The 26,845-nt window shown below is 60.1% G+C and overlaps 1 protein-coding gene across 1 annotated transcript in view; it reads right to left on the reverse strand.

Annotated features, from left to right (window-relative positions):
• The window catches only part of SDK1 (sidekick cell adhesion molecule 1), a 787,316-nt gene that overhangs the window by 164,221 nt on the left and 596,250 nt on the right, over window positions 1-26,845 (reverse strand). The window contains exons 8-13 of the mRNA XM_066342466.1: window positions 20,600-20,683; window positions 15,974-16,168; window positions 11,429-11,545; window positions 10,104-10,271; window positions 8,744-8,846; window positions 6,341-6,517 (exon numbers count right to left, since the gene is read on the reverse strand). Of these exons, the coding sequence (XP_066198563.1) occupies window positions 6,341-6,517; window positions 8,744-8,846; window positions 10,104-10,271; window positions 11,429-11,545; window positions 15,974-16,168; window positions 20,600-20,683 (844 nt within the window). The remainder of the gene's footprint in view (window positions 1-6,340; window positions 6,518-8,743; window positions 8,847-10,103; window positions 10,272-11,428; window positions 11,546-15,973; window positions 16,169-20,599; window positions 20,684-26,845) is intronic.

The following is a 26,845-nucleotide window of genomic DNA, read 5'->3' on the forward strand; positions in this document are numbered from 1 at the left end:
ATAATTATACCTGATCTGTTTAATTTTAAAAAAATGTGCTCATTAACCTTTGAAATTTCCGAAGCTGTTCCGCGCTGGCGGCGACCTAAGACACTGAGCTCTCTCTAACCGTGCACGCCGATTATCAACAAGTGTTTCTCAGGGAGACTGCGCCTTGGAGTCCAGAGAAGAGTCAAGCAGGGCCTGGAACGTTAGCTTACCCCCCCCCCCCACCCCCGTCTTTATTGTGAAATGAGTTTTAAATTTGAAAAGGAGCTGCTATTTCTAGGTGAGCCCCCCCCCCCCGTCACCAGACCGCCCTGAGGTCTCCAGGGCGGACCACCAGCACGAGGACACTCCACAGTGGACAGAGCTGGTCCACTCCTGCCCACGTAACTCCTGCTGGAATCGGTTTGCTCTGAAACCACACTGATGCCGGTGACCCCGTCCCACCCGGGAACAAACTCAGCACGAACGTGGACGGATGCACCCAAAGAAGGCTGTGGTCCGATCGAGAGGTCGACTGGTTCCTCGTCCCCGGATTCCTGGGATGGGACTTCCTGAGCGATGGGGCTGTCTTTGCTCTTTCTGATGGCCCCTCAGACTGCCCTGAGGTTTTCCTCAGGAGGTCACTCATGGCCACGCCCTACATAGTCCCAGGAGTGGGTGATCCACGCTGGGGAGACCAACCAGGTGATCTGAGGGTTGGGGCGTAGAGCCGGTGACAGCGGCCGCACCGTCTGACCTCCGGGAGCGGAGGGGACAGGGCTGGAGCCCCTGGGTCTTTCCCACGGCCGGGAAAACGCGAGGTTTTTCCGCGCGGATGCCGTTGTGTGGCTCTTAGCCTATGCCGAGAGCGCACTCAGAACGCCCGTCTGACAGGTGCGCAGACGCCTGCTCCCTGGGGCCGGTGTGCTCTCCAGGTCGTGTCACCCTTGCTACATACACAGGGGGCACACGTTGGGCACCTCCCCCGTCCAGATGTTGGCGTATAGAGTCTGGAACGTGCTCGTGCTCAGCCCCCTCCCCCCACCCCCCCACGCCAGCCCGCCGGTCCTCGCTCAGGACGCGGTTCTAGGAAGCGCGGTTTCCGAGCTCTCTCCTCCGAGCAGCTCAGGAGCCACCAGCCAGAAGGGGGCGGGCTGGCCACCGGCAGGCTCGCAAAAACCGGCCGTCAGAGCCTGAGACATGGGGGCGGGGCGGGGGGGGGCGGAGAAAGATTCCGGAAGAAGACTGAGGGGGGAAAAGGACTTAGCAACTTCAAAGGCGACGCTGCCTTTGAAGGAACCGAGGTGTGCGCAGCCCACAACGGCCAAGGACGCCACGTCCCTGACGAGTTGAGAAACAGGCCCCCGTCTACCCCGGCCCAACGAAGCCCGCCTCGTCGGCTCACAGTCACGCCCAGGACGAGGGCCCGGTGCGAAATGGGATTTTCACGCCCATCACAGGACTGAGAGTCGGGAGGAAGTTAAGTCTACAGGGTACAACCCCCCCCCCCCCCTCGAAAACCTCTGTGTTCAGTTGTGCCTGTGCCTCGCGGCCCAGGGGCTCTGAAACGTCCACTGGAAACAAACTACTTCTTTGAGCAATAAATTCCGGTTATCTGGAAAACGAAGCTCCGTGAAACACTTGACTAGCCCATCAATAACCGATAAATGCGGCCTTAATGTATTCTGAATCCGTTTTCGGGGGATCGTATCTAATAGAAAAAGATTACATCTTGGCGTGTTTTTTTTTTCCTGCCAACTTTGAAAGGAGATAAATGATCAGCCCAGTGACTCACCGACGGTGACATGCAGACAGGGTGACAGATGGAGCCGTGGAAAGGGAGCCCAGTGCTGAGTCACTTTGTAATTTAAAGAGAAGCTGGGGGGGGGGGAAGGCCGAGGGGGGCCACGGTCCAGCCTTTACACCACAGTGACATCCGGAATCGGCAGCCAGGAGCCAGGCCGCGTGCGGAGATGAAGCCACGTGTGTTTTAGAGAGAGAAACGGCTTTGGAAAGGACTCAGCAGGAAGCAGTTGTCTAAACGGTGCCCACAGGGGATGGCTCGGGCGGGGGCAGGGGTGGGGGCTCAGAGAAGTACTTTTCTGTAAGAGCCTCGCCCCTTAATTGCACCAATGATAACTTGGGTCAGACCGCTCCTGGACTTCACATCGAGGACAGAGAGGTCGGCCTGATCCTTCTTCAGGAAACGGTGTGAGGTCGTTCACTCCTCATTACGGGTTTGTGGCCAGCAGCGCTCACGTGAGAGGCTCTCCCGCTGCCTCTGCATCCACGGGCGGGGGCGGGGTGGGGGGGGCGAAACTGGGTTTTCTCTGCTCCTGAGAGTTTGTCTCTGATCTCGGGAGGGAAGACGCAATCCTAACTGGGTCACTACAGAGGAACCATCTGTCTGCAGAGCCCGGGGAGCCAGCCAGTCCCCCCCCCCTCCCCGGTGGGCACAGCACCACCCTCTGCGGGTGTGGCCTTGCCCAGACGGCCCTCACCTTCAGGCACTGGTCACCTCGCAGGAGAGACACGCCTCACAGCGGTGACTGGTGTGTCGCTCTGCCCTGCTGTTAACGTGCAGGACGCAGCATGGGGCCATCTGGGATGGCAGAAGCCTGTCCCGACGGGGAGGGGGAGAAGGCAGACCCTCCTAAGCCAGCCTTCCACTGTGGAACTGAACCTGCACGCCCACTTCCACCTCATCCGTGCAGGGGGGCTTCCCCCGGACTCACGGGGCACCCACGGTGCACCTGGCCCTGGGGTGGGGGAACGGAGGGCTCAGCAGCAGACAGACGGGGCACGCACAGGCCGTGGAACATGGAAAAGACAAAGGAGAACGAGAGAGACTTCCAGGCGCTGGGGGAGGGGCGGGTGCCTCTGGGACGCAGGAGGGCGTGCCCACGGGACCCGGGGGCAGAGCCAGAGCTGAGACGGGCCGAGGGCCGCCCCGAGCTGGCTCCAGGTGTCAGCTCTCCGCAGTCATGGGGCTCCTTCAGCTCTCACAACAGCACTGTGACGGACACGATGACGGGCCCGCTTCACAGCTGAGAAGTGTTGCCGGGCCCCGGTCAGCCACCGAGCTGGATGTGAGGGTGCCGGCCGGCCGGGCTCGCTGGGGGTGGGGGTGGGGGACACACACACACAACCGCCGACGCAGGTGCGAGCCCGGGCCAAAGGCTGCTCCTGATCTCCGCCGTTAGCGGGGAGACGGCTCTCGGGCTCCTCCGAAGGACGCGGCTGGGCCGCGAGCGCCTCTCCGTCACTTCTGCGAGGCCAGACTTCCCTCTTCCCTCGTTTTCTTCTTTGTCGTCCTCTGAGTACATCGCGGAAACACGACTGAGCTCAATTTGGAAGTCCTCGGTGGAGCGCAGCACACCCCGCAATCATGACGGATGATTATGGTCATCACGGCCGTCACCGCCGGTGCCGCGGAGTTGAGACCGATGCGGATCTGGGGACGCTCCCGCGCCGTGAGCTGACGCTTCCCCCATCCGTTCCGAGGACGATGTGGAAGAGCCGCGTCGTCGTGCTCATTACAGGCTGACAACAATTCACCAGGAGCGACTGTCTCCCAAATCAGCTCTGTACCCAGTCGTTCCCTAAATTGGTTTGAATCACCAATCTGCAAATATTTCTATATTTAGAGAGGAGGTGTTGTTGTTTTTTTTACCATTACGGGAAGCCTATTATTTTACCGAGACGGCAACGTTTGCTGAAAAATGTGTTTTACTTAGAGGAAATCAAATAAGCAAATAGCAGGGAAGGTATGTAAATCAGAGCGTGAGCCGCGCGGAACGGGGGGAGTGCGCTCCATTAGAGGGGTGCAGTTTGGTGGCGGCTGACGGCGTCCTGACGAAACGCGGACGTTTCTTCACTTGGTCCCGTGATGGATGACCGGAGCGTGCGCGGAGGTGGTTTAAAGATGCGAACAGCACAGTGGACCGTGTGCACTCACCAGTCCTGGACTCCATTATTACCAAAAAAAAAAACCAAAATAAAAAAAAACCCAACAAAAATCCCGCACAGGCGCTGGGAGGGGAGGGGAGAGGCAGGACCGGGGCTGACAGGGCTGGCCACGAGGCCTGAGCCAGTGTGCTTGTCCCCGGGGGGCGGGGGGAAGCCAGGGTGTGGGCTCCCAGGGGAGTCCGGGCAGGAGCAGAAGCAGGAGGTGGGCGGCCAAGGCCCGTGACATACCCACATTCATGTGTTCGTGTGTTAGCCCAACCCGACACACGTCTGCTGAGCACCTGCAGCGTCCCGACACTGTCAGGCCCTGGGGTGTTGAGCTGCACCACCTGGGCTGGTCCTACCGCGGGGGTGGGGGTGGGGGTGTCGGGGGCGGGGTTAAGGTGACCAATCGTCCTCCTTCAGGGAGGACAGTCCTTCTTTTGTAAGTTCCGTCCTCCCTCGAAAAGTGTTCTCCTACACGTCCTCCTTTTTGATATTGGAAGACCTCATCTGTCAATGTCCATATTCGATCAATGCAGTCGATCCATTGCGTGTGATGTGACGTATGTGTATCTAAAGTACTTTTCTCTTACACTTATTATTAAAAATTAGTAGGCATGTAAGCCTAATGACAATAGAAAATATCACTCGTTTTTATTATGGAATTATCATATTATAGTGTATTACTGCTGCAATGAATAAGATGTTTCTTTTATTCACGATGTTGTTTTCTTCCATTTATTTTTGTCCTCCTTTTCATTGTAAAAATGTTAGTCACCTTAGGGGGGGAGTGATCCCTAAAACTGGTGCTTCCTCCCAGGTGATCAACGGGGAGCACCGTGGGAGGCACTTGGCGTCCCAGGGGCGGATCCCGATGGACGGCACAGTCACGTGTCAGGGGTAGATCCGGACGGACAGCACAGTCACGTGCCAGGGCGGATCCGGAAGGACAGACGGCACAGTCACATGCCAGGGGTGGATCCGGACAGACAGCACAGTCACGTGCCAGGGCGGATCCAGAAGGACAGACGGCACAGTCATGTGCCAGGGGCGGATCCGGACAGACGGCACAGTTAAGCCATGGAGGCAGCAGCCCACTGAGGCACCCCACGTGGGGGTGCGGGGGCCACAGGAGGACACAGGAGCCTGGGGGAGGGTCCGAGGGTGAAAGGGGGGTGGGGAGCCCGGCACCTGCACGCGCACTAACAGCACTGGAGGGTCATCTGCACAGGACCCCAGCGGACGCCCTAGGGCAGTGGGCACCTGCTGTCTCACAACCGACCAGGGTGACCTTTGCTCCCAACATGTGCGCAACCGCTACAGAGAACAAGGGGTGGGTCATCCTGGGGTGAGACCATTAGGGGGTGGGTGGGGCTATTTCAGGGACTGGAGGCACAGCCCCCGGCCGGCCGCTGGGCGGTGCGACCGGGCCCCCTGCAAAGCTGCTCTCTGGTCCGCGTGCCAGCGCCACACACGCAGGCGAGAGCACGCTCCACGCTCCGCAGGCCCATCACGTCTAATCCCCTCGCGGGGGCGGGGACTCGGGCGGAGGAGGCGTGGCCGACCGAGGAGTCTAGGTGCTCAGGCTCTACTTTTAGGGAATGAACTTTGTCTAAGGCCTCCTTCCTGGGTCGAGGTGAGCAGCGCCCAGTAAGAGAAACCTCTGGACATGGCCATTTCTAACGGCGCAGCCTGTCGGTATCCCTGTGGGGGGAGGCGCTGAGCTCCGAGCTGACGCCCCTGCCCGGGCCCCGCCCCCACCGGCCCCCGCTGGCGCCGCTGCTTCTCGGGAGGGTCCCTTCTGTACATGCGGCTCAGGGGTATCTGGGAGGACCGCGATTTTAAAAAGCAAATGCACAGTATTTGTCAGCAGGTGTTTCAGCTTCCTGGCCGTGAGCAGAGGGCGTGGCGCAGAGAGAAGCAAACCCGGAGCTGGAAGGTTCCCGCCCCCGGGCCCTGGGGTCCCCAGGAAGGCCCAGGTTAGAGGCCAAGGGCCGCTGAGTGCCGCTGGCAGGATTTCTAAAGACTTCGTGGAAAGTGTCCCCCGGCCCGCGAAGAGGCGGCTGGCGCTGACGGTCCAGCCTCGCGCTCGCCTTGCGGGTGACCCTGCCGTGTCTCACCCGTCGGAGGTTCTGCTGGGCACTGCGCGGAGCAGCTCTCGCAGCTGTGTGCAGCACGGTGCCCGCAGCCTCTCCCAGGGTGGACTCGTTGGGGGAACAAGACCGAGAGACGGATGGAAGCCCGTCCTCAAACTGCCTCAACCGCGTGCACCTGGGAGGCAGTGTCTCCGGGCGGCTGGCTGGAGAGCCAGCGCGGGCGTCACCCACGCGACCCACGGCCTGCCAGTCCCGGCGAGAGGGGTGAGGGGCCTCGTGACGCCGGCCGTCGGGGGACAGCCGTTGGGGGACAGGGCGGCACTCACATCACTTCCAGCCGGGCTGTGCGGGAGTCGTTGCCCCCGTCAGAGACGACCTCGCAGGTGTAGTCTCCGATGTCGCCTGACCACGTCTGGCTGAGGAGGAGGGACCCGTCCTTCTCCACCACGACTCTGGAACTGCCGGCCGGGGTGATGACCACGTTGTCCTTCTTCCAGACGTAGCTGCGGCCAAGCAAAGGGTCTCGGGTCAGAAAGCATCTCGGGTGAGGGTCCTGGCACCCACCCTTCCCTGTCTGTGGGCGCCATCCTGCTCTTTAAAGGGGTGAATTCTGGTCCTGGCCGGTTGGCTCAGTGATAGAGCGTTGGCCTGGCGTGCAGGAGTCCCGGGTTCGATTCCCGGCCAGGGCACACAGGAGAAGCGCCCATCTGCTTCTCCACCCCTCCCCCTCTCCTTCCTCTCTGTCTCTCTCTTCCCCTCCCGCAGCCAAGGCTCCATTGGAGCAAAGTTGTCCCGGGCGCTGGGGATGGCTCCATGGCCTCTGCCTCAGGTGCTAGAATGGCTCCAGTTGCAACAGAGCAACACCCCAGAGGGGCAGAGCATCGCCCCCTGGTGGGCGTGCCGGGTGGATCCTGGTCAGGTGCATGCAGGAGTCTGTCTTGACTGCCTCCCCGCTTCCAACTTCAGAAAAATACAAAAAAAAAGGGGGGGGGGGTAAATTCTATCATGTGTCCATTACAGGTATAAAAAAAAAAAAAAAGAAGGAAAAGAAAAAAGAAAATCAACCGGATATCTCGGTCATTACAGCCCAGCCACTCCGGCACATGGTCCTTCAGAGTGTGTTTCCTTCTCGTGTAACCGTACTTACGACCGCTTCACCCATTCTTCTTCTGAGCGCCTGTCTACCTTTGGGCATCAGGGGGCAGGGCCCCCCTCACAGCCCACAGGGACAGACCTGCCGGCTTGTCAGTCCCAAACCCCGCGATGGGATTTTCTAAACGTGCCCCGGTCTTCCAAGGCTGGCCAGGGGCAGGCACAGACGTCCACCAATGGCTCGTCTGTCTGAAAAGACCCCGGGACTGAACAGGGCCGACCCCACAGACGGAGAGCAAGGCACGGCTCGCTTGGGGTGCCGCCGTGAGCTGTGACCGTGTCACCGGAGGACCCGGCGGTCCCCAGGCAGAGAAACGCCGGGACGAGGGGGCTCCCAGGAGCGAGCCATTGAAGTCCCTCCCGGGAAGGAGGCTCCAGATCTGCCCATTCCATCACAGGCAGACTTAGGGGAGAGCCACAGGGGTGCCGGGGTCCAGGTGAGCTCCCGGTGGCTGCAGGCCAGCCTGTCTGTCCTTCGTCAGCTCCGGAGCGCCCCCCACCCCCCCACCCCGGCATCCAGGAATGAGGGCACACTGCTCCAGGACGTGGCCCTCTCTAAGACGGCCTCCGGGGATCTCGAGTACGCGCCAACTTGTTCATTCTGTTTGGCACTCGACGTTCTTGTAATGAAACCAGACGTGGTGTCTGGGCTCTGGGCGGCTCCAGAGGGCCGGGCGGGGACGGGAGACCTCGTTATGGAGGGTCCCGGGGGAGCGAGCAAACAGCCGAGTCTCCGCCCGCCGTCCCCAGCCTGGGCGTCCGCCCCGACCCCCGCTGAGCGGAATGCCTGCTCCAGACTCAGGGGCACCCCGATTCTGTACCTGTTTGGCTAACCGTGTGCCTTCTGGGCTCAGGCCAGAGTGCAAACACTAGGGTTCGGCTGTCTCCCTCTCTCTAGACTGACGCTCAGGTCGGAGCCTGAGCACTAAAACCCTCACTCTGAAAGTGTGTGTGGGGGGGTGTCTGGGCAGGAATCTCACCGCGATGGCCCCCTGCGCCTGCCTGCCGCCCTGCCTTCACCAGAGTGTCATATTTCTGTCACCACGTCCCCTGTCTGAGCAGGTGACGATTCCGTGCACCTCCGAGTCATCCAGTCCCCTCCTCCCTGTGAATCCCCCTCTCACCGTGCTTCACGGTGCTGGGGGCCCTCCTCCCTCCCTGTCCCCTCCCTGTGCACCACCGGGCCGTCCCTGGAGCCTGGAAAATCCCTCTCGGGGACGCACAGCCCCGTGTAAACACGGCGAAATCCCACCTGATCCCTGCGGATTTTTCTTTCATTGGGCACCAGCCTCTGACAGGTGAGACGTAAAGAGAGCGCGTTCCCCTCGGCAGAGGGACCAGGAAGAGCCGGCAGTGTTGAAGGCGGGACATGGAACCCAGCTCCCCGTAAATAGTGCGCAGGGCTGGGGGCGGGGGCGGGACTTGCGTGATTGACGGTGGAGCCACGACCCCGGGGCCGCCGGCACGGGGGTCTCAGATGATAGGGAAGTGCCCTGGAATTCCCCCTTCTGGTCTCCACTCTACTTCCTGCGCCCACAGAACACGCATGGATCCCCAAACACGGCGAGTGCGCTGACCGGAGGGAGATGCGGGGGTCGTGCGTGGCTCCGCAGCGTAGGGAGGCCGTGGTCCCCTTAATCACCACGCGGTCCTCGGGAGGGCTGACGATGGACGTTCGATCTGCAAACACACAAGTCGCAGCTCAGGAAAAACGAGGTGCTTGAAGGTTTCCTCCCTCGGGGGCAACGGATTGGCCATCTGACATCAACACCTACAAGCGGCCTCTTATCTTGGCAGAACCCGGGTAAATCACAGCACGGAGGTGGGGGGGGCCCTTTCAGGAAATGAACCTGGGCTTCCCCCCTCCCACCCCACCCCATCCCCAGGACGCCCCTGAAGCTCCAAACACTCAGGACAACGTGGGACAGGAAGGTCCTGGGCAAACGCCTGTGACGTTCTGCACTCTTAGAGCGAAGTCTAATTCCTTCCCTAGGCAGCCAGCATCCCGGTACCCACTACAGTCCTCACAGCGCCTCGTGACTTTGCAGAGCGCCCCACTTAGGGTATTGCTGTACTCAACCCCCGCAGCGGTCTTGTGCGGGCCGTGCCTGACGACACTGGGGGAATCGGGACGCACTTCCCGTCAACTTGTGGTGTTTGTGGAGCGCCTCGTACGTTAGAAAGGGTCACTTGTCCAGGTGGACCATCACCGATACCAGACAAACCGAAGTGGCTATCAGATAAAACCACGTGAGCTTTTCCTCAAGGATGGCACTGAAACACGGGACTCCCTCATGCGAGTTAACATGCTCCCTCTTCATAGGGACGGTTTATGAAACTCTGTTAGTACGCCAATCCTCACGCTCCAGAAAACAACTCATTCTGCGTTCCAGAATCCCACGTTATACATAAAAGAAGAAACAAAAGCTGGAGAGACAAACAGCTCTCTCCCTCTCTCTCTCTCAGTTCACTCCTTGTATGGAGGAAACATTCACCTTTCGTGGGCTAGGAGTGTTGTTCTAGTAGGTTACGATGACAGTAGAGAAAATAACATACTTTCTCTAGGACTTTAGTTCTTGACGCGGGCTTCTTCCGTAACGATTATGAAACTAACCAACCTGTCACTTCCGTTCGGGAGCTGCGTGGGGACAGTACGCCTACCCTACTGATTTGACAGAGTCAACCGTTCCTCTCTCCCGAAACGCCCCTTGGAATCCTGGAACGCACTTTCTAATTATTTCATGGAAACTGAAAACTCAACGACTCCACAGATTCCTATAAATCAGTTGTAAAAAATAACCCTTCTCTTTTCTGGTCGAGTCAGAGAGCCCGGGGACATTGGCCGACGTCCCTGAGCACCGAGGACGCCATGGTGAAGCCGTGATTAAGGGCGGCGGGGGGGGGGGGGGGGGGGGGCGCCTGGACCGAGCTCCTTACTCCACACGGTGAGCGTGGCCGATGCGTTCAGGGACCCCTCGGTGTTGGCGGCGTAGCAGGTGTAGCTGCCGGCATCCTGGATGAAGACGGGCGCGATCTGCAGGCCCCCGGACTCCAGCAGCATGAACCGGGGGGTCCGCACGGAGCCGCTGGCCAGAACGCGGTTTCCTGGAGAGCAGGAGAGAAGGGCGGGGACGTTGGGGCCGCAGCTCTGAGCGAAGCTGGTGCTCAGAGCCACGGCCACGACGGCGACGCCGGGAACTGCCAGAGGGGGGCGGGGGCCACAGTGCCGAGCGCAGCTGGTGCTCAGAGCCATGGCCACGACGGAGACGCCGGGAACTGCCAGAGGGGGGCGGGGGGCTGTGCGCACAGACGCAGCCAACGCCGTCGCCTCTACCGGGATTCACAGCGACGGAGCAAGAACATCCTCGCTGCCCAGTATCGGGAGATTTAATTAGACGGGCTGATTCATGTCGGAGCTGGTGATCTTTGGGGACCGATTCTGAATTTGCTTTACACTCGTGTGCATCTGAGAAATGTCTCCATCAGCAGTGGCTACGCGCCCGATCAGGCGACGGAAAACACGTGCCCGACAGGAGAGCCCTGTCCTTCCCGTCAGTCTGTGGCCTCCCGGGTCCCCTGTCTGTCCGCGGCGGTCCGAGCACATGGCGGCACCTCTGAGGTCCGAGAAGCCCCCCCCTCCCCCCGTGGTGTCCGGTAGCACGAGAAAGACCCACGCTTGGAAGTCCTCCACCCAGACGCAGTCCGCCCAGCGTGACCAGGACGCCGTGGACGGACGGGGCTCAGCACGGATTTGTCAGGGGTGGCTGGGTTAGGGGTGCGTGCCTGGCGTGAGGCAGGGCCGAGGGGGCTACAGAGAAGGCGGGACGGACACCGCCCTCCACAGGCACTGACATGCAGGGGGAATTAAGGGCATCAGACGTGCCCGACGGGGCGGACGGGAATGGCCCTGTGTGGGGAGCACGTTACGTTCCTTCTTGAGCGAGAATGCCTCGGGCCCCGGCTCCCTGAGGCGGCTCTGATCCAAACCCAGTGCCCCGGGGACTCAGAGAAGCCCTCGGCCGGCCGACAGCACCCAGCAAAAGGCTCTGGACAGAGAACAGCGATCCGCACACGATGCAGAAACACATCCGGTTAAGTAAGGGCTGGACTGTGAGCTCCGTGAAGGTGACATTTAATCTTCCCTGAATGAGAGCGTGAGCGCGAGGACAGGACACACCCTCTCCACCCCCCCCCCCCCCGGGCGGGGTCACTCTCTGCACCTGGCGCAGCGGCCGCCCGTGACAGGACGAGCCAGTACCTACCTCTCCTCCACGTGATGGCGGGTTTGGGGGCCCCGGACACCTCACAGCTCAGAGTGGCGGTCATCCCGTCGGTCACCGTGGTGTCCATGGGAAGCCCAGTGAAGACGGGAGCAACATCTAAGCAGAGAGGGGGACAATGCGCGTTAGTGTCATCCTGACAACGATGCCGCCCGCCGCGCGGGGGGGGGGGGGGGACGACAACTCCGTGTGGACCACGGGGACAATGGCGACTGCACACAGCGAAACCCTCCCGGTTCCTCTCCCAGGAGCTGCCCGCCTCCGCTGGCCGCCCGCAGAGAGCACGCCCTCCGAAGGCCATGGACACCCGCCGGAAAGGGCGGCCCCGGGAAGAGCCACTCGGGTGAGTGAGTGGTCTTTTTTCTTTTACAGACAGAGAGTCAGAGAGAGGGATAGACAGGGACAGACAGACAGGAACGGAGAGATGAGAGGCATCAGTCATTAGTTTTTCGTTGCGACACCTTAGTTGTTCATTGATTGCTTTCTCATATGTGCCTTGACCATGGGCCTTCAGCAGACCGAGTAACTCCTTGCTCGAGCCAGCGACCTTGGGTCCAAGCTGGTGAGCTTTACTCAAACCAGATGAGCCCGCGCTCAAGCTGGCGACCTCGGGGTCTTGAACCTGGGTCCTCGGCATCCCAGTCTGACACTCTATCCACTGCGCCACCGCCTGGTCAGAACCGGGTGAGTGTTGAAGGGAGACATTTATCAGCAGAAATGCAACAAAGTGCTTCCATTATTTAAAAACAAACAAACAAAAAAACTTGAGAAAGCGGATTTTAAAAAGTATTAGATATCCAAATATGAAACTTTCATACTTTTTAGGCTAAAATGACCAGATTTAAAGGATTCGGTAAAGAATTTCCGGGGAGGGTGATGGACCTCCGGTTAGACCGTGAAAGACAGAAGCCCAGCTGGCCGCCCTGCTGTGACAGTGGTGACCCCGAGTCGCCCAGCAGTGATTGTCTGTCTCCCAAGGCCTGTGGGAGGGTCCCGAGCACCTGGCTGACGTCCCCAGGAGGAGAAGGGGCGGGGCACAAGGTGGGCAGGGCACAGCTGCCGCCTGCCCCGTCCCTGGGGGGACTGCCTGCGACCCCAAGGGTGGGTCCTGCTGCTTCTGCTGCTGAGCACAGCCTGGGTCCAACACCTCTCACCACCCGGGGCCACCGCCTGGGGGCGCAGTGGGTTCTCACTGGCGCCAGGACTCTGCTCTGCCTCTCACCGTCCACTCCACCCAGCTTTGGGTGCCACACGAGTGACTCCCTGCGGCTCCTGCTCAGAGCCCCCAGACCCCACCTCCCCCTGCACCTGTCCTACGGGACCCGCCTGCTTGCTCTCTCCCGGCACACACACCCACCGTGTCGCTGCCCTCACCGCACCACACGCCTGTCCAACACTCTGACGATGGCTCTTCTTCACCCTCAGACCTGGCTGCAGCACTAGCCTACCCGGTCACCCCAAGCCGGCCTGTCCTGGCCTCCTCACAGCTCTCCCCGCTCACTGCCCACTCCCCACGGCCCTCCATCCCGGAAGCGTGAGCAACCCGCCTGCCTGCCCCACGGCTCTGTCCCCACGGCTCTGACCCACGGCTCTGTCCCCACGGCTCTGTCCCCACAGCTCCGTCCCATAACTCTGTCCTCACGGCTCTGTCCCCACGGCCCTGTCCCACAGCTCTGTCCCCACAGCTCTGTCCCCACAGCTCCATCCCATAACTCTATCCTCACGGCTCTGTCCCCACGGCTCTGTCCCCATGTCTCTGTCCCCACGGCTCTGTCCCATAACTCTGTCCCCACGGCTCTGTCCCCACGGCTCTGTCCCCACGGCTCCGTCCCATAACTCTGTCCCATAGCTCTGTCCCATGGCTCCGTCCCATAGCTCTGTCCCATGGCTCCGTCCCATAACTCTGTCCCCACGGCTCTGTCCCCACGGCCCTGTCCCACGGCTCTGTCCCCACGGCCCTGTCCCCACGGCCCTGTCCCTACGGCTCTGACCCACGGCTCTGTCCCCACGGCTCTGTCCCCACGGCTCTGTCCCCACAGCCCTGTCCCCACGGCTCTGACCCACGGCTCTGTCCCCACGGCCCTGTCCCCACGGCCCTGTCCCCACGGCCCTGTCCCTACGGCTCTGACCCACGGCTCTGTCCCCACAGCCCTGTCCCATAGCTCTGTCCCCACGGCTCTGTCCCCATAGCCCTGTCCCATAACTCTGTCCCCACGGCTCTGTCCCATAACTCTGTCCCCACAGCCCTGTCCCCACAGCCCTGTCCCATAGCTCTGTCCCCACGGCTCTGTCCCCATAGCCCTGTCCCATAACTCTGTCCCCACGGCTCTGTCCCATAACTCTGTCCCCACAGCCCTGTCCCCACAGCCCTGTCCCATAGGTCTGTCCCCACGGCTCTGACCCACGGCTCTGTCCCCACGGCTCTGTCCCCACGGCTCTGACCCACAGCTCTGTCCCACGGCTCTGTCCCACGGCTCTGTCCCACGGCTCTGACCCACGGCTCTGTCCCCACGGCTCTGACCCACAGCTCTGTCCCACGGCTCTGTCCCACAGCCCTGTCCCCACGGCTCTGTCCCCACGGCTCTGTCCCCACGGCTCTGACCCATGGCTCTGACCCACGGCTCTGTCCCCACGGCTCTGACCCACGGCCCTGTCCCCACAGCCCTGTCCCACAGCTCTGTCCCCACGGCTCTGTCCCCACGGCTCTGTCCCCGAACCCGACGGGCCCAATGGGCCGGGCAGCGATGCTCACGAAGTGTTTGCTACGTGAACGAATAAAGGCTGATCATTCTGCACCGTATTTTTCATTCCGTTCAAGGTGCTTTAATTTGAAAAGAAGTCTATGCTGCTAAGCCCGGTACTTACAAATCATACTCATTTATTTATCTGTGCGCTCTCCGGTTGTCATGGGAACCAGTGTCAGGAGCACTTTCATTTACATTTCCAATCTGATCCTCCCAAGGACCCTGTGAACCAGGCCGGGTCCGTTCCATTTCGATGATGAAACCGAGGCTCAGAAATTCTGTGAGGCCTCCCTGGCCTCTCGCTAGAGAACCGGCCGCCTCCGGCACCTGCGGGCCAAATCCAGTCCGCCCGGTGCCCGCGTTCCTAGATAAAGCTTCCCTGGGACACACAGGCGCGACGCTCTGGCCGAGGCGAGTCGCTGTGACAGGGACCATGTCCCTCAGAGCTGGACGTCCTATCGGCTCTTTTACAGAAAGGGTTTGCTAATCGCTGCCCCCTGTGACATCCTGGCCCTAAGAGCCCCATAGCATTTCTACTGTGGGGAGCAATACTGGTTTCCTCTGCCCCACACGAGATGATAAACGTGACCCCCTGGGCCAGGTGCCCCAGGAAATGACCCTGGTTTGCTAAAAGGCGTGCACGAGTCTTCCAACAGGGTGCCGCCCGGTTGGTGAGCCCAGGCTGACAAGCCCACTGGCCGGGCACCCTGGCACTGATGTGCTTTCTCAAAAAGGCTCTCACACCCGAGGACGACACGGGCATCGTTCTTCCAAAAGGGTGGACGTGAAGGGTGTTAATTCCAAAATCAAGAAACTGCCCTTGGTTTCCTTGGTTTTTAGAAAAACAATATTAGCACTGTGGGAGATTGGGAAGAGAACCCACAGATAAAATGAAAACCGTTATTTGATTTTTTTTTTTCTTTTTTCTTTTGACTTGCCCCAGTATTTCCATTAATGGGGTAATAAAAGAAACTCACCAAAGAACTATAATCATTCAATAAAAGTACAATAGAGGAGGGACTCTTTAAAAAGTGGAAGAATGATCCAAAGGGAAAGAGTAGGAACGAGCCATTTACTTAATGTGCAGAAAATGGGGCTTTCCTCTCTCTCTCTCTCTCTCTCTCTCTCTCTCTCTCTCCCTCTCTCTCCCTCTCCCCCCTCTCTCTCTTTCTCCCCCTCTCCCTCTCTCTCCCTCTCTCTCTCTCCCTCTCCCTCTCTCACCCTCTCTCCCTCTCTCTTTCTCCCCCTCTCCCTCTCTCCCTCTCCCTCTCTCACCCTCTCTCTCTCCCTCTCCTTCTCTCTTCCTCTCTCTCCCTCTCTCTTTCTCCCCCTCTCCCTCTCTCCCTCTCTCTCTCTCACCCTCTCCCCCCTCTCCCTCTCTCCCTCTCTCTCTCTCCCTCTCCCCCCTCTCTCTCTTTCTCCTCCTCTCCCTCTCTCTCCCTCTCTCTCTCTCTCTTTCTCCCCCTCTCCCTCTCCCTCTCCCCCTCTCTCTCTTCCTCTCTCTCTCTCCCTCTCTCTCTCTCTCTCAGCAGAGGTGGAGTGGGTGTGCCAGGACCTGACGCGGGCTGGGAGCAGGGTGGTCCCTGCCGGGACAGCCGTACACTCGCTGGTGGGCGCTGGCGGAGATAACGGGGGCGGGGGTGGGGGCGGGGCTGGGTGTGCTGCCCTGTGGCTGTCCCAGAGGTCACCTCAGGGGGCCGCACGGAGACGGGACCGCTTTCTGAGCGGGTCCCACGGGGCACAGGTCCAGGACGCCCTGGCCTTTCCGGCGGACGGAACTCACTGGTGACGTCCAGGTAGGTGTAGGTCTGGATCTCGCCTCCCGCGTTGCTGGCGAAGCACTGGAAGACCCCGGAGTCGCCCGGCCGCAGCCGGTGGACGCGCAGGCCCCTGCTGGGCAGCACTCGGTAGCGGGGGTTCCGGAGCTGGCTGACCGGCACGGCGTCCTTGTACCACTGCAGCGTGGGGAGGGGGACCCCTGCATGGGAGAGGGGATCGGGCGTCACAGATGGAATTTCAGGAGTCTCTTACAGGAGAAGGAAAGGAAGGGTGAGGACAGAGAGAGAGAGAGAGAGAGAGAGAGAGAGGAACATCTATCTGCTCCTGTGTCTGCGCCCAGACCAGGGATCAAACCGGCCACCTCTGTGCTTCAGGACAATGCGCTAACCCACCAGCTGTCCGGCCAGGGCTGAGGGACAATTGATAACAGGTGTTTCAGGTGCTGCTGTTCTCATCTGATACGAAGCAACCAGTGCGCCATCAAGAGGGAGGGTAGGAGGGAGGGTGGGAGTGACCACCAGCCCCGGCTGCGACCCTGCGGGTGGCCCTGCGCCCGCACAGCTCCGTGCTCTGCGTGGACGGGGCGAGTCCGCTGTGGCTGACTGCCGGGCGGGGTGGGGAGGAAGGTCCCCACTGCTCTCAGGGCCCGATTCAGCCCCTTGCGGCTCGGGGACGGTCACCGGGGCAGGAGCTAGCAGGAGCCCCATCTCCGGTCCGCGCCGTGTGGGCAGAGCACCCGCCCTGCTCCCGGTCGCGAGACCCCAGCTTCCCCTGAGGTGGGCACGTCCTCTCGGGGTGCCTGGTGAGACGCACGCCGTGTCCCTGGACGTGAGACGCCACGGAGGTGTTCCGCGCCTTCTCTCCATAAGCACAGTTAATGTCGTGGAATATTTCCAGACAGCGTGTTCGCGGGCGCCGTGCGTCGCCTTAATTATGTTCCCTGTCACTTTTCATTACGTCAGGAAATTAAAGAAAAACCCATTTCAAGGTAAAAGCCTGACCGATTCACGTGAAATCTGCGAACAGCGGTCCCACCACGCGGTTCTCGTGAAGGAACGCCGCCCGCCGCCCGGGCACGGCGACACAGTGGACAGAGAGCAGTCAGTCCTGCTGCGGCAAGGGTGCGTGGCAACCCTGCTCCGAACAGGGTCACACGTCCGTCTGTCTGTCCGTCTGCACTCCACAGGCCGCCTGCCCACAGACACTGTGCAGAGTGGGCTTCTCTGGTGGGGAGGGGGGACAGAGCTTAAGGCCGTTGTTTATTGAGAAAGGGCTGTCAGCACGGGTGGACGGAGAGAGAGGAGTGTTTGTCTCTGGGGGCCGTTTCACGGCGGGGGCAGCAGCTCGCCTCGTGGCCCTGCAGACCCTAACCCTGCAGACCCTACCTAACCCTGCAGACCCTACCTAACCCTGCAGACCCTCCCTAACCCTGCAGACCCTACCTAACCCTGCAGACCCTCCCTAACCCTGCAGACCGTACCTAACCCTGCAGACCCTCCCTAACCCTGCAGACCCTCCCTAACCCTGCAGACCCTCCCTAACCCTGCAGACCCTACCTAACCCTGCAGACCCTCCCTAACCCTGCAGACCCTAACCCTGCAGACCCTCCCTAACCCTGCAGACCCTCCCTAACCCTGCAGACCCTACCTAACCCTGCAGACCCTCCCTAACCCTGCAGACCCTCCCTAACCCTGCAGACCCTACCTAACCCTGCAGACCCTCCCTAACCCTGCAGACCCTAACCCTGCAGACCCTCCCTAACCCTGCAGACCCTCCCTAACCCTGCAGACCCTACCTAACCCTGCAGACCCTACCTAACCCTGCAGACCCTACCTAACCCTGCAGACCCTCCCTAACCCTGCAGACCCTACCTAACCCTGCAGACCCTACCTAACCCTGCAGACCCTCCCTAACCCTGCAGACCCTCCCTAACCCTGCAGACCGTACCTAACCCTGCAGACCCTCCCTAACCCTGCAGACCCTCCCTAACCCTGCAGACCCTCCCTAACCCTGCAGACCCTAACCCTGCAGACCCTACCTAACCCTGCAGACCCTACCTAACCCTGCAGACCCTACCTAACCCTGCAGACCCTCCCTAACCCTGCAGACCCTCCCTAACCCTGCAGACCCTCCCTAACCCTGCAGACCGTACCTAACCCTGCAGACCGTACCTAACCCTGCAGACCCTACCTAACCCTGCAGACCCTCCCTAACCCTGCAGACCCTACCTAACCCTGCAGACCCTAACCGCGGTGCAGCCGCTGTCCTCACAAAGACGGCGTTTATGCAGGAGAAAGGGAATGATGTGACCAGGGCAGGGAGAGCGTGTGTCCACGTCAGGTCCGCGTTGTTCTCCACCTTTCCTCCCCTTCCCCTGGGTGTCTTAGGGAGTGGGGACAGGGAGGGACACGGGGACAGGGAGGGGCTGGGATGGAGAGGGACACAGGGACAGGGAGGGGCTGGGACGGGGAGGGACACGGGGACAACGGGGACAGGGAGGGGCTGGGACGGGGAGGGACACAGGGACAGGGAGGGGCTGGGATGGAGAGGGACACAGGGACAGGGAGGGGCTGGGACGGGGAGGGACACAGGGACAGGGAGGGGCTGGGACGGGGAGGGACACGGGGACAGGGAAGGGCTGGGATGGGGAGGGACTGGGATGGGGAGGGACACGGGGACAGGGAGGGACACGGGGACAGGGAGGGGCGGGGACGGGGAGGGACACGGGGACAGGGAGGGGCGGGGACGGGGAGGGACACGGGGACAGGGAGGGGCGGGGACGGGGAGGGACACGGGGACAGGGAGGGGCGGGGACGGGGAGGGACACGGGGACAGGGAGGGACACGGGGACAGGGAAGGGCTGGGATGGAGAGGGACACAGGGACAGGGAGGGGCTGGGACAGGGAGGGACACGGGGACAGGGAGGGGCGGGGACGGGGAGGGATACGGGGACAGGGAGGGACACGGGGGACAGGGAGGGACACGGGGATGGGGAGGGGCTGGGACGGGGAGGGACACGGGGACAGGGAGGGACACGGGGACAGGGAGGGACACGGGGACAGGGAGGGGCTGGGACGGGGAGGGACACGGGGGACAGGGAGGGGCTGGGACGGGGAGGGACACGGGGGACAGGGAGGGACACGGGGACAGGGAGGGACACAGGGGACAGGGAGGGGCTGGGATGGGGAGGGACACGGGGACAGGGAGGGGCTGGGATGGGGAGGAACACGGGGGACAGGGAGGGACACGGGGACAGGGAGGGGCTGGGACGGGGAGGGACACAGGGGACAGGGAGGGGCTGGGACGGGGAGGGACACAGGGGACAGGGAGGGGCTGGGACGGGAAGGGACACGGGGACAGGGAGGGGCTGGGACGGGAAGGGACACGGGGACAGGGAGGGGCTGGGACGGGAAGGGACACGGGGACAGGGAGGGGCTGGGACGGGGAGGGACACAGGGGACAGGGAGGGGCTCGGACAGGGAGGGGCAGTGACAGGACTGAGCGGACCAGGGCTGGGGCACAAGCGCTGTGGACAGAAAGGAGGGGCGTGTGGCCAGGTGCTGCAACAAGGCGGGGGGGGGGCACCCACAGTGACCAGTGATATCGGTTCTGCCTTCAAGGTCTCCACCCCCAGGGAGGAGCCAGGTGTCCTGGCTGACACACTCGCCAAGGACTTGGCTTGGATCCTGTCTTCACGAGACCCCAGGTGGGTCACCTGCCAGGTACATAATGACAACACCTCCTCCCACCACTGGGGAAGGTTTTATAAGAAGCGTCTGGAGGCGTCTTCCCGGCCCTGAGCCTGAAGCGCTGGATCCGCTTTCTAGGGCTTTGCTTTCGAGCGGAACAAGGAGACCATAATCTCTTACGGAGCTGTGTTTGAAGCTTTACAGAATTGTTAGGCGGTCCTTACCTCCAAGGGCTTAGGAGAAAATACCCACTCTTAAGATGGACAGATAGTAACATTATCAAAAGGTCCTTTTCCATTTCTGGACAACCTCCAGAGCACTCACACAGCTTTTGTTAATGAAATTGCCTTTCAAAGCCCGTCCCTGTGAGGGGTGGTGGTGGGACGCTTTGTCCTCCCCCCCGCCGGGGTCGGAATGGTGACCGTGGACAGTGAGTAACTGCGGCGTGGGGACAAAGGCTGGAATTGCCCGAACCAGCCAGGTGAAGTCGACCCAATGCTGAAAAGGCGGGAGAACGGAAAGCTCTCCAGCTCGAATGATTTAAAACCGTTTCTCTGTCTGCGGAGCAGGCAGTGGTCGCAGGTCCCAGTGGCCCCGCCGATGAGCCCGAACGTCCCGCCCTTGGTCTGGGGGCCATGCTCTCGCGGACCCAGAGCAGCGGAAGGGGGCGTGAGGACAGCGGCGCGGAGGCCTCCCAGCCGTCCCCTCGGGTAAGTAGGACGACCCCTGCTCTGCAGGAGAGGAAGCAAGGTCCAACACCTCCCCAGGGACCAAGGTCACACGCCCGGCCACCGAGCTCTCCTCTGCCCCACAGCCCCCGTCTCCAACCCGCCACACTCCGCCTGCCCCTCGACACGGTGACATTTCTGCCCCCCCCCGGAAGACGCCACTGCGCCCCCTCCGGTATCGTGACTGCTTCTCAGCCGCCTCCCCGCACTCACCCATGGCTTCGCACGCGATGTCCACGGTGTCGTCCACTTCCACCAAGATCTGGCTCTCGGGCTCAGCGATGAAATACGGTGGCTCTTGAAACGAGAATAAAAACAGAAGGGCCCCTCAGCAGAGGAGGCGTATTTCAGAAGACCCTACGTTCAGCCTGAAAAGAGTCTGGAGCTCCTTAAAAAACAAACAAACAAACAAACAAACAAAAACAGGGCCTGGCCGGTTGGCTCAGTGGTAGAGCGTCGGTCTGGCGTGCAGGAGTCCCGGGTTCGATTCCCGGCCAGGGCACACAGGAGAAGCGCCCATCTGCTTCTCCACCCCTCCCCCCTCTCCTTCCTCTCTGTCTCTCTCTTCCCCTCCCGCAGCCGAGGCTCCATTGGAGCAAAGTTGGCCCGGGCGCTGGGGATGGCTCCTTGGCCTCTGCCCCAGGCGCTAGAGTGGCTCTGGTCACAACAGAGCGACGCCCCAGATGGGCAGAGCGTCGCCCCCTGGTGGACATGCCGGGTGGATCCCGGTGGGGCGCATGAGGGAGTCTGTCTGACTGCCTTCCCGTTTCCAACTTCAGAAAAATACAAAAAACAAACAAACAAAAAAACTCAAAAAAAAACAAAACCAAACAAACTATTTTTGAAAACTCCATCAGTTACCGAGGTGTGCGCAAACTCAGAACGCAGTGCGCGGAGGCCAGAGGCAATTTATACTCCCAGGTTCCAGGGAGCAAATTACTACTCAAGGCGACAGCCACTCTGCAGTTTTATGGGCTTGAGTCATGGAATATCTTAATTCAGATTTCAGAAGGGCTGTCCCAAGAGGTTCATAAAGGTTGATATTTACAGCGCGGTGTTTTATAGGCGTGTGTGTTTCAGTATCTAAACTAAACACCAACTCACGAGGCCCTGGCGTACGCCGGGGGACAGTGAGGCCCGTTAACATATTTTTTAAAAAAGTCTTAGCAGTTCTTCTTCTCCAAAATATAGATTTAATACTTCAATGGAACTCAATATAATAGCTCAGAGCAGAAAGAAAAAGGTCCCCTCATCCATCTTTTCGTAGCAAACTCTTAACCACACGCGCACATCTCCGGATACTCCGCTCGCCTATTCAACCAAAAGGAAAAAAAAAATGGGGTGGGGAGAGTGTTGTGTTAAAAAAATGAGTTTCCTTGGGGAGAAAACTGCAATATTTTCTTCTCAGTTTATTCAGCAGACGTGCGACAGTGGCATGCCCGAGTGCGTGGAGTGTTAAGGTGGCACTGATTTCGTTATCGTGATAACAAAGGGCTGCTGTATACGCTCTCTGTGTGATCATTTCCGGGGCGCTGCCTGACAGAGGGGTGCACGGTCATTGTCAGGGTGCGGGATCTGGGTACCGTAGCCTGGAGGGCCTCCGAGGTCATCGACTTCTTCCTTAAAACAGGTGGAAGCCCCAAGAAGGGAAAGAGTGCAGACTTAACATTTCAAAGAAACGAGGAAGGGGGGAGAGGCCAGAGGTTCCTCCGTGGAGGCGAAATCAGGTATCAATGTTGCAATTACCGGGTCTTTGCAAAGACCCAGTCTGGCGGGGGGGCTTTGGCGGCTGACAGTTCACTAGGATGGGGGCCCCGTTTCCTGTGTACAGACCAGGTCTGAGGCTGGTCTCCACCGTGCGACTGCACGGTCACGCTCAGCCCCTCTCCCCCGCCGGCCGCGCCAGGGCGTGACGACAGCACCTTCCAGCCCTACTCTGCGCACGGCTGCACCCCGCCCAGGCCCTGCCCGGTCACCATGGGAAGCCACCGCCCGCCCCGCCCGGATGAAAGGGATGGGCAGGGGGGAGGAGGGAAGGAAGAAATGAAAACATCAACAGTTTGCAGATGATTAATTACAGTTTTTCCTTTTCTAAGTGAAGCATTGTCCTCTGAGTTAATAGTCCGAGTTAATAGTCCGTGCTGTTGGCAGGAAATGCTAGGGAAGGATACCATGTTTCCTTCAGTGGCAACATCTTGCAAACTGTGGTAGGAAATCCCAGCCGAGATACTGACGTTAAAACAGGCAGAGTATGCGTTATCTCCCAATGAGTGTTTGTGCGTATGTAGTTCCGGGCAGTGTCATCACCGCGTGAGGCTGGCTTGTCCACCACCGGCCCCTGGCACGTTGCCCTTCCGTATTCGCGCCTTCCCACACCTCTGGCCACCACGCCTCGCCTCTGTCTCTATCCTTCTGTCATCTCGGGAAATGTTATATAAGTGGAATCACACACTGCACGACCTCGGCGATTGGCTTTCTTCACGCAGCATGATGACCTTGAGATTCATTCAAGATCACTTACACTGCCATGATAAAATCCATCCACGTAGATCAACGTTCAACGTCCACAAGACCAGACAATTCCCGCCACGTTTATTGACCCATGGATGCCGTCTGGCATGTCGGCTGATGTCCTGGTGCTCTTTCTGACTTGGCAATGCCCATGGTTCCCCCGGGGTGTGCTGGGGCGGGGGGGGGGGCGGGGACCCAGAATGGGTCAGAGACAAGAGGCACGCTTCACACAGTGGTCAAGCTGACTCGGGCGAGTGAAACGTGGAGCTCTGGGCTGGGGGTGCGCCTGGGACCTGAGGCGTGAAGCAGCAGCCACGGTCCCAGCGCCAGGCTTCTCCTGTGGAGGACCGTCCCGCACAAGGAAGTCACAGCTGGACCGTGTGTGTGTTGAGACGGTCAAACGGGGCACCTGACCCCACTCGCTGGGGCTGGGGGTGGGGAAGGGCTTCCACACCCGATTCGGGGAGGTTTATAAAGACCTGCTGCCTCACTCATTCACGCTGGTTTAAGAAAAACTTCAGATGTCTTTTTTTTAAGTGGTTTTCGCATATAACCCGTGTTAGACGTACACAAGTAAATTACTGCCCTCCTATCACCACTGTCTGTGTAGGAGTTGATGACGGAACGAAGCTCCGAAAATAGAGCTCTCGCAGAACTGTTTCTAAACTTAAAGGTAAATCTGTGCAAGGCAAACACCAAATGGTGTCTGGGTGACTTGATTCCAAAGGCAGATTGGCGGGCCGGCTCTCAGGACCCGGAACGAAGCAGGACTCCAGCAGGCACTGGGGAGCAGGGAGCGTGCTGGTCCTCGTCCCTCTGTTCCTCTCGGCTCCCTTTCTACCCGTCTTCTCTGCTCACCCACTCGTCTGTCACGGAGCGCGCAGTGTGCTCACGTTACGGATGGAGGATAGGGAGGATTTGCAAAGACGGATAAGATACATTTCCTCCCCTTCAGGGCTGGAAACATTGTAGATCTTCAGTAACGCCCTCGATCTCTTCTCCCAGTTTTGAGTGTCATCTCTGAGGTCATGCTGGGTGCTAAAAGCACAGAGATGACTAAGACAGCACTCTTCTCTGAAGATGAGTCCAGTGGTGGTGGTGGGGGGCACTGACATAGGGGTCAATCACATAAATAGGGACCATCGGTACCAAAGGGGTATGTGGTAGGCAGACCCGAGAAGGCCTGTGTGGTTCTGCGGAAGAAGGAGGGACCGTCAGGGCTGCCCTTGAAGAATGGATCGGAATCTGCCAAGAAGGCAAGTTGAGAAAGACATTCCACGTGGAGGAACTGGAATGAACAGACTGTGTGTGCTCTGTCGTGAGAAAGCACCACAGATGTCATAGAGTAACGCAGGTGTGCTAGCTCACAGTTCTGGGTGGGCTGTGTGTGTGCTCTGTCGTGAGAAAGCACCACAGATGTCATAGAGTAACGCAGGAGTGCTAGCTCATAGTTCTGGGTGGACTGTGTGCTCTGTCGTGAGAAAGCACCACAGATGTCATAGAGTAATGCAGGTGTGCTAGCTCACAGGTCTGGGTGGACACTGTGTGCTGTGTCGTGAGAAAGCACCACAGATGTCATAGAGTAATGCAGGTGTGCTAGCTCACAGTTCTGGGTAGACTGTGTGTGCTCTGTCGTGAGAAAGCACCACAGATGTCATAGAGTAATGCAGGTGTGCTAGCTCACAGTTCTGGGTGGGCTGTGTGTGTGCTCTGTCGTGAGAAAGCACCACAGATGTCATAGAGTAATGCAGGTGTGCTAGCTCACAGTTCTGGGTAGACTGTGTGTGCTCTGTCGTGAGAAAGCACCACAGATGTCATAGAGTAACGCAGGTGTGCTGGCTCACAGTTCTGGGTGGACTGTGTGTGCTCTGTCGTGAGAAAGCACCACAGATGTCATAGAGTAACGCAGGTGTGCTGGCTCACAGTTCTGGGTGGACTGTGTGTGCTCTGTCGTGAGAAAGCACCACAGATGTCATAGAGTAACGCAGGTGTGCTAGCTCACAGTTCTGGGAGGACTGTGTGTGCTCTGTCGTGAGAAAGCACCACAGATGTCATAGAGTAACGCAGGTGTGCTAGCTCACAGTTCTGGGTGGACTGTGTGCTCTGTCATGAGAAAGCACCACAGATGTCACAGAGTAATGCAGGTGTGCTAGCTCACAGTCCTGGGTGGGCTCAGTGGGTCCCTGTGGTCCAGATCTCCCAAGGTCCAGTCAAGGCTGTGACTGGGCTGGGTTCCTCCCTGGAGGCTCTGGAGAGAACCACTTCTTGGCTTATTCAGGGGGATGCAGAACCCTGTCCATGTTGTGGTTGGCCGTGAGGTTCCTCCATCCTTCCTAGCTATTGGCCTGGGTCATTCTCAGGTTCTAGAATCTGCCTGAGCCCTGGGTTTCATCTTCAAAGCCACCAGCAGCAGACCACATCCTCATGCTGCGAATCTCCCAGACTCCCCTCTGCCTGATTTCTCCTGCTTGGATCTGGAGAAAGTGCTCTGCTTTCAAGGGCTCCTGTGATGAGACTGGGACCCACCCAGCTAAGCCAGGATCATCTCCCCAGATTTAGGGGCATAACCTTAATGACACCTGCGAAGTGCCACTTGCCATGTTGCATAATGTAGCATATTCACAGGGTCCAGTGATGAAGGGGGCTGGACATCTCCGGGGGGGCCATTCTGCTCACCAGTGTGGACCAACGCACCTGAGCGGGGACATTGGGGGCAAGTCTGTGGGGTCTGCTGCTCCCTGAGAGGGTCACTCTGGAGGAGGAGGGGAGACAGGACAGGGAGCCTCTGAGGGTTTGTGGCGAGCCCCGCTCAGGACAGACCCTGCCCTGCAGATTCCAGGGTCCGGGCAGAAGTCAGAGCCCAGCACTGACCAGGAGAGCGCGGTGGTGCTTGCTCGGTGTGGGTCGTCCGCCGTGGCGGCCAGAGCAGTGCTCTGTCACCCTGGCAGGCTGGAGACGGGGGGATTTGATAGAGGCCCCACATGTGAGGGCTTTATGGGAGGTTCGTCTCCTTCAGTTCTGAGAGTGGGGGGGCTAGAGGCTTGCTTGTGCTGACGGGGAGCTGCCCGTGGCCCTGGGGGGGGGGACGAGGGGGACGATCGCGTGGCGGCCCCTTTCCTGGCACCGCAGCTTCGGCCGGGGGACGAGGACCTTTCCCTGACATCCTCAGTGTTTCCCAGGAGACAGAAGTGTTTGTTTCAATCCTCAGCTTTATGGGCTGCAGTTGTGATAAATTTCCAAGTCTGGCGGGCGCCTCGGCGGGCAGCGCTCCCTTTCCTAGAGAGAGTTACGTCCCCTGCGCCGAGACACGCACTTGTCCTCTGAAGATGAAGTGGACGAGCGGTCAGAGCATGGGAGGACGGTGCACAGAGCATGGGAGGACGGTGCACAGCGGGGTCCCCTCCGACGGCTCAGTCTTCACGTGCCGGGTGTGCCCGGTTCCTGCCACTCTCCTTGCCGCCGACTGGGTGTGCCCGGGTTCCTGCCGCTCTCCTTGCCGCCGACTGGGTGTGCCCGGGTTCCTGCCCCTCTCCTTGCCGCCGACTGGGTGTGCCCGGGTTCCTGCCCCTCTCCTTGCCGCCGACTGGATGTGCCCGGGTTCCTGCCCCTCTCCTTGCCGCCGACTGGGTGTGCCCGGTTCCTGCCGCTCTCCTTGCCGCCGACTGGGTGTGGCCGGTTCCTGCTGCTCTCCTTGCCGCCGACTGGGTGTGCCCGGGTTCCTGCCCCTCTCCTTGCCGCCGACTGGGTGTGCCCGGGTTCCTGCCGCTCTCCTTGGCGCCGACTGGAAGACGGAGGGGCTGGGAAGGAGAGAGACCTCCGAGCGCCTGCTGAGTGAGGCTCCCGAGCATGGTCACCGTGCGGAAACCGGACAGGCAGGCCGGACCCGAGCTCGGGGCCTGGCAGGGCCTCCGGTGGCTCCACACCCGCGCGGCTGTGCGGCCACCTGGC

Source organism: Saccopteryx leptura, chromosome 6, assembly GCF_036850995.1.
Source record: "Saccopteryx leptura isolate mSacLep1 chromosome 6, mSacLep1_pri_phased_curated, whole genome shotgun sequence".
Lineage (NCBI taxonomy): Eukaryota > Metazoa > Chordata > Mammalia > Chiroptera > Emballonuridae > Saccopteryx > Saccopteryx leptura.